At 56.7% G+C, this 16560-nt stretch overlaps 3 protein-coding genes across 6 annotated transcripts in view; 1 reads left to right on the top strand and 2 right to left on the bottom strand.

The window, feature by feature from the left end:
- Positions 1-4448, top strand: part of FAM168B (family with sequence similarity 168 member B) — a 42286-nt gene extending 37838 nt beyond the window's left edge. For all 3 annotated transcript variants that reach the window (XM_070071040.2, XM_089328362.1, XM_089328363.1), the window contains one exon: positions 38-4448. The gene's annotated coding sequence lies outside the window, so the exon portion shown is untranslated. The remainder of the gene's footprint in view (positions 1-37) is intronic.
- The window catches only part of ARHGEF4 (Rho guanine nucleotide exchange factor 4), a 215650-nt gene continuing 203211 nt past the window's right edge, over positions 4122-16560 (bottom strand). For both annotated transcript variants that reach the window (XM_051848762.3, XM_051848763.3), the window contains 9 exons: positions 12689-12868; positions 11986-12162; positions 11729-11908; positions 10676-10908; positions 10191-10320; positions 8355-8486; positions 7539-7782; positions 6608-6685; positions 4122-6156 (listed from right to left, as the gene is read on the bottom strand). In XM_051848762.3, coding sequence (XP_051704722.3) covers positions 6005-6156; positions 6608-6685; positions 7539-7782; positions 8355-8486; positions 10191-10320; positions 10676-10908; positions 11729-11908; positions 11986-12162; positions 12689-12868 — 1506 coding nt within the window. In that variant the 3' untranslated portion in view covers positions 4122-6004. The remainder of the gene's footprint in view (positions 6157-6607; positions 6686-7538; positions 7783-8354; positions 8487-10190; positions 10321-10675; positions 10909-11728; positions 11909-11985; positions 12163-12688; positions 12869-16560) is intronic.
- Positions 16187-16438, bottom strand: SMIM39 (small integral membrane protein 39). The gene has a single exon (XM_089328365.1). It carries the CDS (start codon positions 16355-16357, stop codon positions 16187-16189), a length of 171 nt encoding a protein of 56 aa, XP_089184491.1. The 5' UTR covers positions 16358-16438.

Raw genomic sequence — 16560 nt, forward strand, 5'->3', positions numbered from 1 at the left:
CTAGGAGAGTTCTGTGTGACTCTGTTTCTTCCCCCAGGTTTGAGGATGGAGCTGTGCAGTCACATCATTGGGGTTCCACAGCTGGTGCTGCAGGCCTTGCGCCTCCAACCAGGACTTTCTTCTTAATGCTCTCGACATTTAGCTAAACTCGACTACGTCCCGGCCCAGCAGGTCCCAGCGCCGTTAGTCTCCAACTAACTCTGTGGGTTGGTCTTAAAGCAAATCCTGTTTTGTGGACTGCCTGGCAATTTTTTAGCTAACTGTAATGATAAAAAGGGAGTATTAATCTATTCTGAATCATATCTAGTTGAATGCATGTTTAAACAAACACACACAAAAACAAAGCTTGCTCAATCTACCTGCAGTGACTGATGCAAAACCATCATATGCAAAATCCAAAGGAATGGAAACGTATTTTACAACTTGTATCACTAATGCACTGTTGTAACGTATGCAGAGTCTTAAAGTTTTAAGTGTTCAAGTGAATTTCTTCATAGAGCATCTGAAATACCTTAGATGATTCTTCAACCTTTTGGGGTTGATGCGGGCTGCCAGTTAGGGGCGTGGACTTTTAGTTTTCAGCAACTGTTTGGCACTGGCTGTACTTGTGGGAAGGGGTTGCAGGGAGAGGGAAAGAGAAGGGAGGCCGCAGTTGATTGGGTGCAGCCAGTTTTGGGGCATCCCTTTCTTTCCATCTGGGCTTGGTGCAGTCAGTGGGACAGGGACATGCTTCAGATAGGCGTGAAAGAGTAGAGCGATGTGGCCAGTACAGTTAGGGGTGAGGGGGTGGTTTATGTATCAGCAAAACAATTTCCTCTGCTATCTAAATTTTCATTACAGGTCTCTTAGAGAGAAGGATGGTGTTTTCTATATCTGTATTGGAAAAGTCCTGAGTAGAACTAATTTTCCTGGGATGGAAGATAGGTGGAAGAGAAACAGCCAGGCTTGGAGGGGGTATTGTCCTCTGCTTTATTTAGCATAGAAAATCATTCCATTTTTTTTTTTCTTCTGAGAAGTGTTTGAGTCAACTGAAAATAACATAGACATTGCTGTTTTTTCCCCACAAAGAAGGGCAAAGATTTCAGCTGTCTGTAATGAAGAAAGTTGTATATTTAAGAATGATTAAAAGGGAACAAAACTTTATTTTAAATTCCTCATGTTTCTTTCTTGTAGAGAGGCAGGGCCGTGGCTGTGTCTGGAAATGTTGAAACCTGTAGCTTCTTCTGAGATGGGCCGCCCGATGGTCACTTGTCCTTAGACTGGCTGGAGAGGGCGCCTGGCGATGGGGCAAGGGAGATGGGAGGGCTGGTGTCTGTCTGTGAGCCTCTTCCACTGTCTGTCTGTACAGCTGAAGGCACTCAGTGCAAGGCAAGTATGGACAGCAGAAAGGGCCAGGCATTGCCAGATGCTTTTCCCTGCTGGCTTGTATTATGGCAAGGGTTTTGAGCTTAAGGTCTGAATATTGTACATAAGGACTGAAGAGGGTTTTTTTGTTTTGTTTTGTTTTGTTTTGTTTTGTTTTTGGCCTGAATATGCCCAGTTGGTATGGATAGGAGTGGGTGTTTGTTCTCAGTTAAGGGTCGGGGGTAGGGAATGTGAGGACTTGTTTCCTTTAAAGGGTCTGTCAGGTGGGGTGTACATCCTTTCCCGACCCTCTTGTTGTTGTGAGTGCTGGGCCTCAGGTGGGTGCGGGTTTTGTGCTTCTGTGTCTGGCAGCCAGGTTGGGCTCTGATGCAGGGGTCGAGGTCCCCCGCTAGCATTCAGCCCTTTGGGTGGGTGGGATGCTGACCACTGAGCCTTCAGTAACCTTATTTTTTATAGTAAGTACTCTTCATAATTTTCTTTTCCACATTTTGTTTTATAAGGAGTTTAGGAATATTTTTGCATGGATCATTGTAAACAGAAGATTGCTTATTTCTAATGTCTGTTAACATAGAATGTTTACTGATGAGTACTTTAAAATTGTTTCATGAGCACTTAACCCGTGTGTGTGTGTGCGTGTGAGAGTGTGTGCGTGTATATGTGTATGTGTGGAAGACGTTTACCCCATGCACAGTTTGTCCATTTCTTTGAGTCTATGTTGGTGATTCCGTCTGTATAGTGGATGGTTTGCAATATCCATAGATTCTAAGGGTTCCAAGGCTCAACTGACTAACAGTTTTCCCAGTTGAGTGACAGTAGACAGGAGAAAATATTTACAGTCTTAGTGTATGCTTTTAAAAAGCCCCACACAACAACCATGGAAGCTCATGCACACGTACACTCAACTACCTGTTGGATGTTGGTGTGAGAAGTTACAGGAGGTCACTTGGGCCGTATCTTGAGACTTGCTGAGATTCGGCTTACCCAGGGTGAGTGTGTCCACCAGCACTGATTAAAAGGGCCGTTTCAAGGAAGAGCAGAGTAGATTGTACCACCCTCCTCCCACCCCCATTTAAATTGGCTTCATAAATATTTTCTACCTATAATGCTTTTTCCCCTCTTGTGAAATAGAATCGGGACAGTATCAGTTTTGCGTTACACAGTATATACATGGAAACCTTGAACCAGAGTCAGCTAATCAAATATGATGGTGTAAGGTGGGTCCTGTATTATCAAGGGAGAATCTGGACTTCAGAGCAGTACCAAACTGCCACAGTTTGTAGTTTCATTAGTGTTGAGTCCCAGTAAGATTTATTAAGGAATACAACCTCAGTCAAAATCCCGTTATATAGCTGTATCATTTTGCATTCCAAGCATACTATAGGAACTTTTGCTTTTGTGTGACATCCCTAATTTGAGACTTTCAGAAGCTGAGACAGGCAGGCAAAGGCCCTAGTTGCCGAGAACATGAACACCTCTATGACTGAACAGAGCTTATTCTCTCTCTCCTGAGGCCCAGGAGGTGTCTTCCTTGTCTGCGGAGCTGCTGCTCCTCAGTGCTTCTAGAGAGCCTGTTTGGAACCAGGCTGGAAGCCAAGCGGTCAGTGTGTAGCAGCTGGCCCCTGGAGGTTGCTGCCTATGAGATTCAAGGCCACTGCAGGACCAGGGCCAGCTTTGGTGACAGACACAGAAGTACTGCCAGACTCTTTCTTGTCTCTTACGAGTGTGATTATTGGGCCTGCTAGTTGCTCTCTGTGAAACTGTGCTATGCAAATGTGGTATTTACAGGAGCCTGCAGGTCCCTTCCCCAGCTGGGCACCCAGTGCCTTGCTCCATCTGGCTGCGATGAAGGTCTGGGAAGTCATGTGCATGTGTCTCTTGAGGGATGTGTCCACAAGAAGAGGAGAGCAGTTTGGAATGCCCTCATGTGGGGCAGTGTGTTGTGCCCACATCAGATGTTGTGTGAGTGTGCCCAGGAGCTGGTGGTGAAAGGCTGGCACATACTGGCTGTGCCAATATCGGGGCTGCTTTACAAAGGGAGTTCAGGCTTCTCACTGGTCTTTGTTGAACATGTGAACACAGTGTTACTATGAACAGTTGGGCCATCTTCTCCTTGCCCCGCAGCTGATAGATGGCCGTTATTGCCAGCCGGCACTGCCCAGACGGAACAGGAACTCCAGGGCGTGCACTGGCCGGTGGGCAGCAGTGTCTGGTCCTTCTCTCTGGTGCTTCCTGAGGGTTCTGTAAAGAGCAGTGTGGTTGGCCTGGGAGGGGAGGGTGGAGCTTGGCTGTCCTCTAGCCCGTCTTCTGCTGGTGTGTGTTTTCTCTGAGCCGCTTATTTACCCCCGCCTGAGCTGTCTGAAGGGTGCAGGTTTTCCAGTGCACTGCAGCTGAGGTGGGGGTGTGATCATTTCCAGTAGAAAATGGGAAGTTGATCTCGCATGTGTCAGAGGGTTTGTCTCTGTTCCCCACTCCCCACTCATCTGAAGAACAGACACCCTGAGAGGATAACTGTACTTTGGTCCACAGGATAAATACAGTTCAGTCATTTGCGCCAGGGAGACAGAGGCCTGTCCTGCCCAGGCTTCGTGACAGGCCATTCCTCCCTCAGCAGGGCTGCCCCTGGTGCCTCATGCATAGGAGTAGGCTCCAGGACAGAGGAGTTGGGCCAGCCGATTAGTGTTCCTAGAAGTTGACTTGATGGCCACTGGGACGAAGGCCCCAAGGAGCCCTGTGGGGGTGTGACTGAATAGGAGTGGTTCCTTTTCTTTTTCTTTTTTTTAAATGACTTTTAAATACTGTTTTTTACACCGTTCTCTTGGTACTTTTTTTAAAGCTTCAGTCAGCATTGTCTTCCAGTGTTAAAGGCATCCCTCGCCTCTGCATTGAACTCCATGTCAGTACAAAGGAGTGGAACACCCATCCTGAGCCAGTTCCATTAGGTATAAAGTCAGACTCTTTTAATTTTTTATGCAATCTGATGAGTAGATGAGCTCAGATTTAAAATTCTTAAAAGCACGTTTATTGTAACAAGAATTGTTATGTATTAATACTGCAGTTTTCAATAAAGATTGACTTGTGTTGCATATTCTGGTTGTCCTGATTTTTCTCCATGGGTTTCCACTGACTGGGAGGTGGTGTAGCTTCTTTCAAGTTAGGAAGTTGCCAGGGATTGCCAGTGCTGGAGTGTGGCGGAGGAAGCAGCCTCAGGCTCCTCTTCTGGGCCTGTGGCTAGGGACCTCCTGGGAATAGAGATTCTTCCCTGTTTCCCTGAAGAGGATACTCAGGCTCGGAAGTACTGATGGTGTCCCCCAAACTTATATTTCCCATCCAGCTAAACACCTAAGGAGCAGACAGGGATGAAGCAGACTTGTAGGCCCAGGGCAGCTGTGTCCATCTGGATGGCACCTGACCCCACTCCTTGGTCTTCCATGGCCCATCCTCCCAGCTCCCCTGGCCCTCTCATCGTGAGCCCAGCACCTGATCCAGCCTCCGCCAGGGCCTTGAGAGGCTCACCCCACCTCTGGGAGCTGCTGCCTCCTTCCTCCTCTCAGGGAAAGGCCTGGGGGTAGAGATGGGGTGACCGGCGCAGGAAGGCTGGGTGTGTGGAAGGGAAAGCACACAGACACTGACAGAAGACAACGGCTGGCAGCCAGGTGACTTTTCACAAGTTTCTTTATGAAATTAAATGTGGTTTCTGGCTTGGAGAAAGAATAGTGCAAGAGTGACTGTCCATGCTGCTGAGTCCTGTGGGCTCCACTCCAGCACTCCAGGCCCGAGCTGCACCTCCTGCGCAGCAAGATACATGCGCCTGGGGGTCAGTCCTGGATGCTGGGCCACAGAATTCAGTTCTTATGGCTTCTCACGCTCACTAGGGTAAGGCAATCTTTCTGTGTCACTAACGACAATGATTTTTTTCTCCATTGTTAGAAAAACAAGACGACAAAATCCAAACAAGAAACAGGGCCCAGGTGGATCTGGAGCTAGCCCACAGCTACAGGTTGACCAGTCACACACCTGGGCCAAAGGACACAGCTGACTGTATGGTTTTGTTCTTCCCACTACAGACGCACACATCACAAGTGAAGAGGGTGTCCAGCAGCCAGCGGTGCCTAAGGGGCTGGGAGGCCAAAGGGTGGCTCTGGGCTGGACATCTGGGCACAGAGTTCTTGGTTCCCGCCCTCTGAGGATGCAAGCTGCCTCTCGGGGATGGGGGCCCAAAACGAGAGTGGCACCAGGCCCAGCTTTGCAGGGAGCCAGAGGCCAGTGTTGATCTCTGCGGCCCAGCAGTGGCACGAGGAGGGGATGATCAGACTTCCAAAGGAGGTCCAAAGCAGCCAGAACCTTCTGCGCGCTGGCCTGAGTGGTGGTTCTGAGCTCTGGTTCCAGGCTCTGGGGCGGTGGAGGATGGCAGGCGGGGGAGCCCAGGCTGCAGGAGGAGATTGCACGTGCGAGGGCCTGTGTCTTCCCCGCTGGTCTCTGTGCCAGGACAGTAGCACAGACCTGGTGCATCCTGGTGACTCCCTCACTCAGCCCTGCAGTTTGCACAATAGGCAGAGGGCCAGATGGAGTGGGCCTTGAAGAGGAAAAGCCGGGAGCCATGGATGAGCAGGTCCACAAAGTTCTGCCGGGTGAGCGCTGGTCACTTGCGGAAGGGAGCCAGCCGGCTAATGCTGTGCCAGAAGGTGGATGGCTTCCGCCTGGGCTCTGCCAGCACCAAGACCTGCTGCTGGGCCCGGCTGGCAGGCAGTGCCGGGTGTTTCTGGCGCATCAGGTAGCCAGGCCGTCCAATAGCTGGGCAAGGAGAGATGGGGGTGGGGTCAGCGTGGAGCAGCAGCCTCTGCTGTTGGAGGTGCAAGGATTCATCCCGAGATAACTGCCTCAGACCTCCCCCCTGCTCAGGGGAAGAGTTTTGCTACACAGGACTTGCTTTCCAAGGGGCTGATCACACGCAGAAGCCTGGGCTGTCCTGCAGCCTCTTGAATGATCTGGCCTGCAGTTGGGAGAGAGGGTGGCGTGGCCAGGGAACCTGTCCAGAGCATGGTGGCTCTGTCAGCAGCCCTGGGCGGGGGTGGGGTCACAGGGGCCCAGAGCAAGAGCATCCACTGTATACCAGTCCAAGCTTCATCCCTGGTAGCCCATTGTCACTGACCTTTGGGAACAAACACCTGCAAAGGGCAGTGGCACCTCTGAGGCCCTGGGTGGCCTATGGGTATCTGGGGAGCTGGGACTACCAACCACCTACCTTTGGGCTTCCCTGTGGCCTGCTGCTTGCTAGCATTCAGCATGGCCTGCTTCCTCTGCAGCTCGGTGATGGAGAAGCCTGGGGAGGGGGGCACACAAATGAGACCCCTGCCCTGTCCACATTGCTCCTTGTGCTGTGTTTCTTGGTTTCAGGTGCAGTCTGCTGTGCACACCTGCACTTCCCACAGTGCCCGGGTTCCATTATGCCACAGGGGCTGTGTCCTGGCTGTCTGGTGCCAGGCTCGCAGCAGGGACTGTTCCCCATCCTGCTCGCTCAGCCTGCCTTGGCGAACCCGGGCAGGGGAGATGCTGGGGGAGGGGTGGGGTGGGTCCATGACAGAGAACAAAGGTCCGGAGTCCTCCCTCTGCCTCCATCTCACCCCAACCTAATGTTCCTCCTCTGCTTGCCCAAAGCCTGGTATGGTTTCTTTCCATGGTGGGGGGTCCTCCCCCAGACCAAGAACTGACCTGGTCCCTGTGGAGAGTAATGCTGGGGCCCAGAACAGGAAAGGAGGAGTGGGGGAGATGCTCACGGAGAGGGCGGAGGCGGCTTCTGGGGGCCAGTACCCACTTCCCCACTCCATGTTCTCCTAAGGCTTGTGTTGACTGCAGAGGGGCTTCCCCGGGTCCCAGCAATCAGAACACTTTGCGTGGAGGGTGTGTGCATGCTTGTGTCTGGAGTGAAGCCCACTGCACCCAAATCCAGCAGAGCCATGGCCTGGGGCTGAGTGCCGAGGAAGGGCCACTCCTGCCTGGGGCATGGTGAAGGCAGGGCCTGTGCTCACCACTGGGACCAAGCCTGGGTTCACAGTGTGAAGCCCTGGGGCTGCGCCGTGCTGCTTCACGGTTTCTAGGCAGTTCTGGCCAGCTGGCAGGGGCAAGACGGGTGAGTGAGCCCTAGATGCAGGGCAAGGGTCAGCAGGGTCTCGCACCTGTCTCATGGTCCAGCCGCACCTGCTCCCTCTCTCTAGCAAAGGCCTTGAGCCAGCGCTGCTTCTGCTCAGGCTTCCTGGCACATAGTAGGTGGCTGTCCCCTGAGGTGCCACAGCGCAGCCGAAAGGCGTTCTTGATGCTCACGTGGAGGTCTCGGTCCTTCCCATCGTCCAGGTCTACCACCTCCAGGCTGTCCATGTCCAGCCGGCCCTTGTAGTATAGCACGTCCCGGCGCAGCAGGTCCTGCCAGATGGCACCTTGAGCCCTGGCCACCGCACCACTCCCCTGCCATATCCCAGGCCCGTCCCTGCCCGCTCTGCTCGGCCGCCCACTCCACCTGCAGGCGATGAGCTTCCGAGGACAGAGTGGGCCTGCTGCGACCCACAGCTGTGCTGAGCCCTGAGTGGAGCAGCCTCCCTCCTTTGCAGCACACCTGCCGGCTGGCAGGAAGGTGGCCCACACCCCACAGCTGGAGGAGCGCCAGTGCACAAGGAGGGCTCTGTGCACAGAGGAGGCTGGGGCATAGCCACAAAACAGGGCCCCAGGCTTGAGGTGTGCAGCAAGACAAGAGGTGGCTTGAGCACAGAAGGCAGTGCTCTCAGCAGCACTGGGCCCCAGTCCCTAGGCTACCAGGGTCACCTGCAGAGCTCCGCCCCCAGGCCAGCCCAAAGGGCCTGCCTGCGGCTCCCAGGAAGGAGGAACTGCCTGTGCAGGAACGGGCAGGTGCCTTTCCTCTGGGTGGCTGCTCTCAGTCTCTGCTTCACCCCCTCCACCTGCTCCCTGTGGGGCCCATCCAGTCAGAGGGACCCTGGTACCTTCTTACAGTAGATGAGCTGGTGGTCAAAGAGAAAAAACATCCTCTGCTGGCTCTTGGCTTGAGGCTGCGTGACGCGAGTCAGCTCCCCTGAATAGATGAGTTCCGAGCTCCTGACCAAGAGATCTTCCCCCTGGGGGGTGCCAAGGACAGCTGTGAGCTTATTAGTGCACTTCCTGTCTCCTCACCAGGCCATGATGGGAGGGGTGCTCTTAAAGCCAAGGAAAGGACCCCCGGGGGCTGTGGGAGGGTCAGGGAGTGAGGGACAGGTGAGCAGGCAGCCCCTAAGCGCGGGACCGTGGCTAGTCCTTACGAAGTATGAAGTCAAGAAGAGAAAACATATCACAAAGGCTATGTTGATTAGAAGGTGAGATGATACTCTGCATATACTGCATGAAATAAGACATTACAAAAACTTGTCACCTTTTCATGTTTTCCCTAAGGCGGCTGCTGCAGAGCATAAATTCAGAGGTGACGCGTATTTCAGGGCTGCCCTGGAGGAAGAGTAGGCAGGCCTGGCTGCAGATCACCTCTGCAAACAGTATTTTTAGGAGGCTTTTTAAGCCAGCTCTGTGTATTCAGTACCCAAAATCCTGCCATGTGGGCCTCCGAATTGTCGGAGTAAGCCCCGCCCACTTCCAGGTCCTCCTTAAAGATGTACAGCTCAGCTGGGAGCTGTTGGCGGCTGGCTGTCCGTCTGGGAGGACTGAGGCCATTGGCGGCCTTAGCCAGGCTGGGCCTTCCAACCCATTGCCCACATGGCTCAGCCCCACTGCAGGGATTCTAATGCAGTCCAGCAAGGGTGAGGCAGGCCCGGGATACTGTATTTTCGTGATGTTCTGTGGCTGACTGTGGTCGGGGATTCTGATGGCAGTGGTCCTGTGTGGGTGGGAGTCCATCAAGGAGCCCAGATTGGTGGGAGAGGGTCTGAGAGGCCCCTATGCCTCTGGGGGACAGGAATGGGCATCATGAGATCGGGCCTTGATGTTCCCTTAAAAGGCAGAAGAGTGGCAGATGTGAGAATGTGCAAGCAGAAAAATGGAACCGGGGCTGGCGCTGTGGCGCAGTAGGTTAAAGCCCTGGCCTGAAGTGCCGGCATCCCATATGGGCACCTGCTCTAGTCCCGGCTGCTGCTCTTCCGATCCAGCTCTCTGCTGTGGCCTAGGAAAGTAGTAGAAGATGGCCCAAGTCCTTGGGCACCTGCACCTGTGTGGGAGACCTGGAAGAAGCTCCTGGCTCCGGATCGGCACAGCTCCGGCCATTGCAGCCATCTGGGGAGTGAACCAGCGGATGGAAGACCTCTCTGTCTCTACCTCTCTGTGTAACTCTGTGTTTCAAATAAATAAAATAAATCAAGAAAGAAAGAGAGAGAGAGAGAGGGAGGGAGGGAGGGAAGGAAGAAAAGGAAAAGGAAGGAAGAAAGGAAGGAAGGAAGAAAGGAAGAAAGGAAGGAAGGAAGAAAGAAAGAAAGAAATGGAACCAAGAGGCCGTGATGAGGGCAGTCCACTTTCCACGGCACTGTGTGTGGGACTTGAACCCATCTATTGGGAGTCCCAGGTGTCAGCTAAAACTCTGGGAGCTTATGCATCCCTTGAGGGCAGAGGAAGAGACTGACACTTCTGAGAAACACACTTGCTCTCTTTACGGCTCCTGAGCTGGCTGGGTGCTCATGGGGGAGCCTCAGCCTGCAGGAGGGGTGGCACCACAGCACCTCTGGGAGGCCTGGTTTTCCCACTACGCACTTCTGGCTCCCTGCTTCAGCTTCCAGGGGGCATGAGCAATTTCAAAGCCAGAGGCCATGGACCCCAGGGTGTTTCCTTGACCCTGGGGCCCTCACCTCCCAGTCTTCTATGGAGCTCTGCCACTGAGCAATCTTGTCAATGTTTTCGAGTCTCCGTTTCCGTTCGTTAATGAGCTGGGCCACGTTCTTCATGGCGTGCAAGGCAGCTTCGACATCCTTGAAATCCCTGGGGGCAGAACAGACATGGAAGGGTGCTGCAGGCTGGAGAGCAGAGGAGGTGCAGGAGAGGAGGAGAGGGCGTCTCCTCCAGGGAGCCCGCTACCCTGTACTGCAGCCCCCACGCATGGTGCTGCTGCCTTCTGGGGCCGTGCCCCTGAGCCTTGGCCTCACATGTCAAATGCACAGCCCCTCCTTCTCCATAAAAGCCAGGCACAGAGCCCGGCTTAATATCCTGTTGGCATCCTTGTCCCTGCACTGCATCGAGAGCTCATGAGAACAGAGCTTGCTTTGTTCTGTGCAGAGCAGGGCACTGGCTCAAGTAACTGCCCGGCTGGAGGTGCAAAGGGCCTCAGGCCGCCTACCTGTGCTGGGGGTGTGTGTATTTGAGTAGCTCAGCCAGCTGCAGAGGGTACTTGCAGATCTTCTGCACTGGGGTCAGCAGGAAGCCGTCCAGGGAAATGTCAATCATCTTTTGCAGCAGCCGGCAGGCCTCGAAGAAGTACACGTACTTGCTGAGCTTGGTGAGCCGGGAGAGCTCCACGCAGGCGTTGGGGTGGTTATTGCAATACTCTGAGTAGATCTGGAAGTCAGCTTGCTGGGGAGGTTAGAGGGGGAAGACGCAGCTGGTGGTGATGACAGCCCAATGGCCACTCCCCCTGGCAACTGGACACGGGTCTGGGAGGGCCAAGAGCCTCTGCCTCACCCCCTGCCTCTGTCTACTCTCCTCCCTGGGAATCAGACCCAGGGATGGGAATGCCTCTGAGAAGGCGCACGCTGGCCGCTGTGGCCACCCAGCCTTTTCAGCAGGTACTGTGACTGCGCGTCAGTCACGTGGATGACATCAGTGCTGCTAATCAATCAGGAAGGGCTATCAGGGCCACACAGTGGGGGGAGGGGGTGTTGAGGGAGACAGGCATGCTTTGCTCAACCTCATGACTGCTGCAGGAGGTGAGCTAGGAGTCGTCCTATCTGGACTGGAGCCATCCAAAGCACTTTGGCTAAAGACCAAGTTGCACTGAGAGTGGAAGCAACCGAAGTCCCAGTTTGAGAAGCCCTAGAACCTGCCATGAGCAGCCAGCCCCCTGGGGTGCACACTCCATGAGTAGTTCAGCCCCCTCTTCCCTCCTCTGCTGTCCCAGGGTGATGTCCCAAAGCCCCCAGTCCCCAGGGACCCCTCCCCTGGTGTGGTTTCCCCGTACACAAGCAGGGCCACTCCTAACCCTGGGTTGCAAGGTGAGGGCAGCAGGTGAGGAGCACCTGGGACATTTGGAAGCTTCTGGAAAGACAGCAGCAGGTTGCTCTCTGGAAGTAGGCAGGGACAAGAGCCAGGTGCAAAGGGAGGTGACAATGCTGAGGGACGGGGGTAGGTGGGGAGAGGGCAGTGCCCCCCCCCAAGATGGAGACGGCGCACTCACGTGCTCCAGGAAGCAGGCGCCCAGCTCGCTGAGGTGTGGCCGCTCCCTATTGAACTTCTGCTCCAGAGCCTTCACGAACGCCTTCTGGCACTGGTAGATGTCCTCGATGTTGCCAAAGATGGTGCGAAGCTGCTCCTCGCTGAACATGTCGGCACGCTTGCGGCACTGTCTGATGTAGCCCTGGGGGCGGGGCGCCGTCAGCGCTCCCGCGGCGACCCCCGCCCCGCCCCACCCGCCCGCGGGCCCCCGGCCCTCACCTCGCAGATGTCCCGCAGGTGCTTGATGTAGTCCCGCTCGGTGCTGAGGATCTCATTGATAACGTTGGTCCGCATCTGATCCTTGCTGCTCTGCGCCTCGGCCCCGCCGTCCTCGGCCCCACCGCTCCCAGCCTGCGGGGCCTCGTCGTCCGCAGGCTCGTCCTGGTTCACCCGCAGCTGCCGGTAACCGACCGACCGTCAGCGCCCCGCACCCTTCCCCGCGACAGCGCCCGCTACCCTGTACTGTGGCAGCCAGGAACCCCAGGGGCTCAGGGCTGGCAAGGGGGGCTTCCTATGACCCCATCACCCGTCCAAGGCACGCAGGGGACCGATCTGGAGATCACCCCGGCAGCCTCTTCTTACACCTCCTTGTGCTCAGCACTGCGCATGCCCTAGGAGTTCCTGCGCCAGTGCCCGTTCATACAGGGTCCTCCAGAGAATTGTGCCCCCAGGTGGATGGGTGTCCACCTTGCTGGGGTGCACCTCTGAACTGGAACTTGGGGCACCAGGGGGACTGTTGGGGGGGGCAGCTATCTGGAGCAGGAGGAGCACCTGAATGCAGGATCTGGGGCCTCTGCTCTGCCCCCAGCAGCAATCCCAGCACAGCTGCGAAGGGAAAGTCCACACCCACCCCCTGGGAGCCCAGTGCTGTTGCAGGCTTTGATTTCTAAGCAGAGCAGGTGGCTGTCTGTGGGAGCCATACCCGCACGAAGCTGGCCGGAAACCAGCCCTCGCCGTCGGCGACACGGCCCCACCACCACTCCCTGTTGGTGGCATCCATCACTTCGATGACGTCCCCAGCTTTGAAGCCCAGTTCCTGGTCGTCCATGGTGACATGGTCCCAGAGCGCTTCGGCACAGACCACACTGCCATCGCTGATGAGCTGTGGAGACAGCCATGGGCGGGTGGGTTGGGGGGCTGGGCTGCTGGGGCTTCACTGAATGTGCAGCCCTGGGAAGAGAGACTCCTGTCTTCAGAGGAGCTGATGGAGGCTCTCTCCTGGCAGGGCCAGGCCCTGGCCATGTCTAGGCTGTCATGGCTCAGTGACCCAATCATGGGATCGGAATGGCCATCTGTGGCATAAATCCCTCCCTGCTCAGCCATGCTGTCCTCACCCCACTAGGGGGCTGGGGACGAGGCTACTGTCTCTCGGCCTCCAGTCGCTCCATCTTCCCCCACTTTCTGTGCTCTGCTGGTGGTACCAGGGCTGTGGCTGTGCCAGCTGCTGTCTGTCAGGCCCTTCTAAAGCAACATTCAAGGAGCGATAAGAGCCTTGCTCTCTCCTCTGAGCTTACTGTGGGCTGGCAGTGCCTGGGAGGCCACCCAGCCTTCAATAATGCCCCTGCACCTTGGCCTGCCAGCGCACCCGTGGATCTGGTTTGCTGTGTGATTTTGAGCCTTTGCAGAACCAGCCTCTTGGCATTCCTGCCCGTGCTCCGCCTCCCCACCAGATACCAGCAGCAGCTGAGCAGCACCCCTGTTGAGAGCTCTGGGTCCCAAGCCCTAGGACTCTAAGCACCAATGAGTGCCGCCTCTTCCGGTTATTGCCTAGCTTTAGAAGTAGGTCCGTCCTGCAGCTGCTCCCTCTGTGCAGGTGCTTCAGGAATGATCTTGGGCACGTTGTCACCAGGTCTAACCATTTCATTCCTAGTTGGCAGCTCTTTCCATTCCCTTCTCCCTGCGAGCTTCCCGTCTCTCAAGTGTCTGTGCACAGATGACACCCGGGATGCCATGCTCCCTTGTCCCACCCATGCAACCCTGGCGCTCGGAGCTCCATTGCCAGCAGGGCTCCATCTCCATCCATGAGTGCTGAATGGCTCCAAGGGTGTAGGGCAGAAGAGGAGGGGTGGGCTGGGGAAGTGTGGTCCATGCCTCTCCTTACTGGGCCCACGTGTCAACAAAGGCTCTCACAACCACTGGCCTGGCCAAGGCATCAAGAACGAATTGGAGCACTACCAAACGCCCCTCCACCCAACTGTCCGCCACCCCACAGTGGCCATCCCTAGGCATCACTGGGTGCTCCCGGGGCAGTGCTCCTGCAAATCCTCATGTCGTTACAGGGACCAAAAGGGGCCACACCATGCAGCTGGGACTGCCTGTCCCTCCCGTTGAGTTCCAGCCATCGTCTTTGAGGCCTCTGGGGCCAAGGAGTCCACTCTGAGGATGGGACCCTTTCCTCCAGGGGAGGGCCTTGCAAGGCAGATGAAGGAAACAGCCACTGGCTCTTACCCCTTCTTGGAGATGAATGTGTCTCCATACCTGAGAAATCAGGAATCCCCCCCACACACACACACAATGTGCGGTGGCTCTTCAGGGGCTACAGACATGGCCAAGGCGCACACAGGGGACAATGGCACTCTTTCCCAGCTATAGTTTCTGGGTAAGGCCTGGCCTCCAGGATCACAATGTGCTAGCTGCCACACAGACAGAATTCAACAGGCGGACAGAGCAAGACTGCATGCGAGGAGCCGGCCTGCTGCGCTTGGGTCCCAGCATACCCCGGGCCAGCAGGGTCTGGGTCAAGACCTTAAAGAGTGCGGCTGAAAGGGAAAAGGAGGCAGACACCCATAGTGCTGTGGGGGAGCCAAGGTGCAGGTAGGGTGCACACGTGCCTCTTGTGGGGTCTGAGGCTACAGGCCAGGAGAAAGTAACCCAGACTCTGAACACAGCTCAGCTTCCTACCAGCTCCTGTCCCAGGAGGTAGCTGCACCAAGTGAGCTGTCTCCCTCCCACTGTCCCCAGTTTGGCTCACATGAGCCCTGGCCACAGGCCACCCGTGTGCCTCCCCTTCCTCTATTCTGCTGGTCCTTGCCGACAGGTGTGGCTGCTTCCCACCTCGCTGTCGAGGAAGGTCTGTCTCCAGATGAGGGGCAAAGAGGCAGGACTTCACAGAGAGACCAAGGCTCCGGGCACCATGAGGGCCCAGCGCCAGTCACCTGGAAGCCCTGGGGTGGGGGTGGGGGTGAGGGGCAGGGCAGGAAGGTGTTGGTCACCTTTGTTGCTTCCTCATCCCAGCACCAGGTGCAGCACCTGGAGGCATCAGACACACACAGGGCTGAGCAGGTTCTCCCCCAGGAAGTAACCATGGCTGCCCTGCCCTAGATGGTAAAGCCCCCGTGTGGACTCCCAAACATAAGACATTCGGACAAGCTATGGCGGTGACATCAAGAGTTTCTGTGGTGTCACTGAGCCCAAAAGAGACTCCAGGGGATCAGCAACCCGCTTCATGGAACCGTGGGGACCTGCTCCACCTCCAGGGCAGCAGGGCTGGTTTCCAGACAGAGGCCCTTCCTGCTGGTCTGTCTGCCTGTGCTGCCGCTGCACCTGCAGCCCCTACACTCAAGCTGAGCAGGGGGCCGTGAGGATTGCAGGCTGGCTCTCCTGTGGCAGAGGGGAGCAGAGGCTGGCTCTGAGGCACAGGGATATTTATGGGGGCCCCTGGGGACCGTCTCACTAGAGGGGCGGGTTCAAGGCTAAGATAAGCCGCGGGCAGGGGTTAGAATCACTCCCTGTGCCTCAGAGGTTCTGACAAGCCCCAGAGAGAGCAGCCCTGCCAGGCTCCACCGTAAACCGCCCCCGCCCCCCATACACACACCCGGGGTGACCCACCGCAGCCCTTCCCACCCTGCCCATCTCATCTAGTCTCCCACATGCAGAGTGGGTGGCCACTTCCAGGGATAGCATGCCAGTGCTGGGGTGGTGGGGATGGGTGGCGCAGGGTAACCGCTGCTCAGGGCCGACTCTGCCGGTTGGGAGACTGACACTTATGCTAGGGCCTAAAATGGGAAAAGCACCTGCAGATAACGCGTGCAGGGGTGCCCGGCACCATTCACAGACCAGGCTCAACGCCTATCAAGTGCATGTCCAGTTCCACTCACCCCGGCGGTCACATGCGCACCGTTCCCAAGCGACCACGGCCAGCCGCGGCCACAGCTGTATCCGAATCCCCAGCCACCCACGGAGACGCGCCATTTTAGCCGTCCCCCCTACCCGCGGCGCGGAGAACAGACCCCTAAGGACCCCGTGGCACAAGTCACCACGCTTCTTGGGCACCCGCAAAACGGCACACACACACCCGAAGTCGGGCTCCTGCAGGGAGCACGTGGGGTCGGGGCACGGAGGCCGCGGTGACAGCGGCAGGAGTGCAGCCCACGCCACTCACCCTGCCCGGCGCTCTTCCCCAGGCGCCCTGGCCGGCCGCTCAGCGGAAGGCCAGCAGGAAAATCAGCACGACGTTGATGAGGACGAGAAAGACCAGCACGGCGGAGACCACCACGCGCTGGGCGCCGGGGGGCAGATTGCAGCGCAGTAGCGCACGCAGGGCGCTCCCGGGCGCCGCGGGGCCGCGCCGGCGCTGCGGGGCCCTAGCCATGGCGCCGGGCCTCCGCGCTCGCTGCGTGCGGCCCCGAGATCCCGGCACGCAGGGCCGGAGCCGGCGGCCCGCAGCGCCCGCGGAGTGGGCGGAGCCGCCCGCGCTCGCCGGCCTGGACTCCTCCCGCACAGCCGGCGCCGCGTGCGCCGCGTCTCCTAGGCCGGGAGCCTTGGCAACCGCGCGGAGTGCGCGGGCGGGGACAA

The sequence above is a fragment of the Oryctolagus cuniculus genome, chromosome 3, assembly GCF_051225735.1.
Source record: "Oryctolagus cuniculus isolate XC-2025 breed Fujian yellow rabbit chromosome 3, ASM5122573v1, whole genome shotgun sequence".
Taxonomy (NCBI): Eukaryota; Metazoa; Chordata; class Mammalia; order Lagomorpha; family Leporidae; genus Oryctolagus; species Oryctolagus cuniculus.

Excerpts from the sequence above, each read along its gene's own strand:
- SMIM39 (XM_089328365.1), bottom strand. The coding sequence starts at position 16,357 with ATGGCTAGGGCCCCGCAGCGCCGGCGCGGCCCCGCGGCGCCCGGGAGC.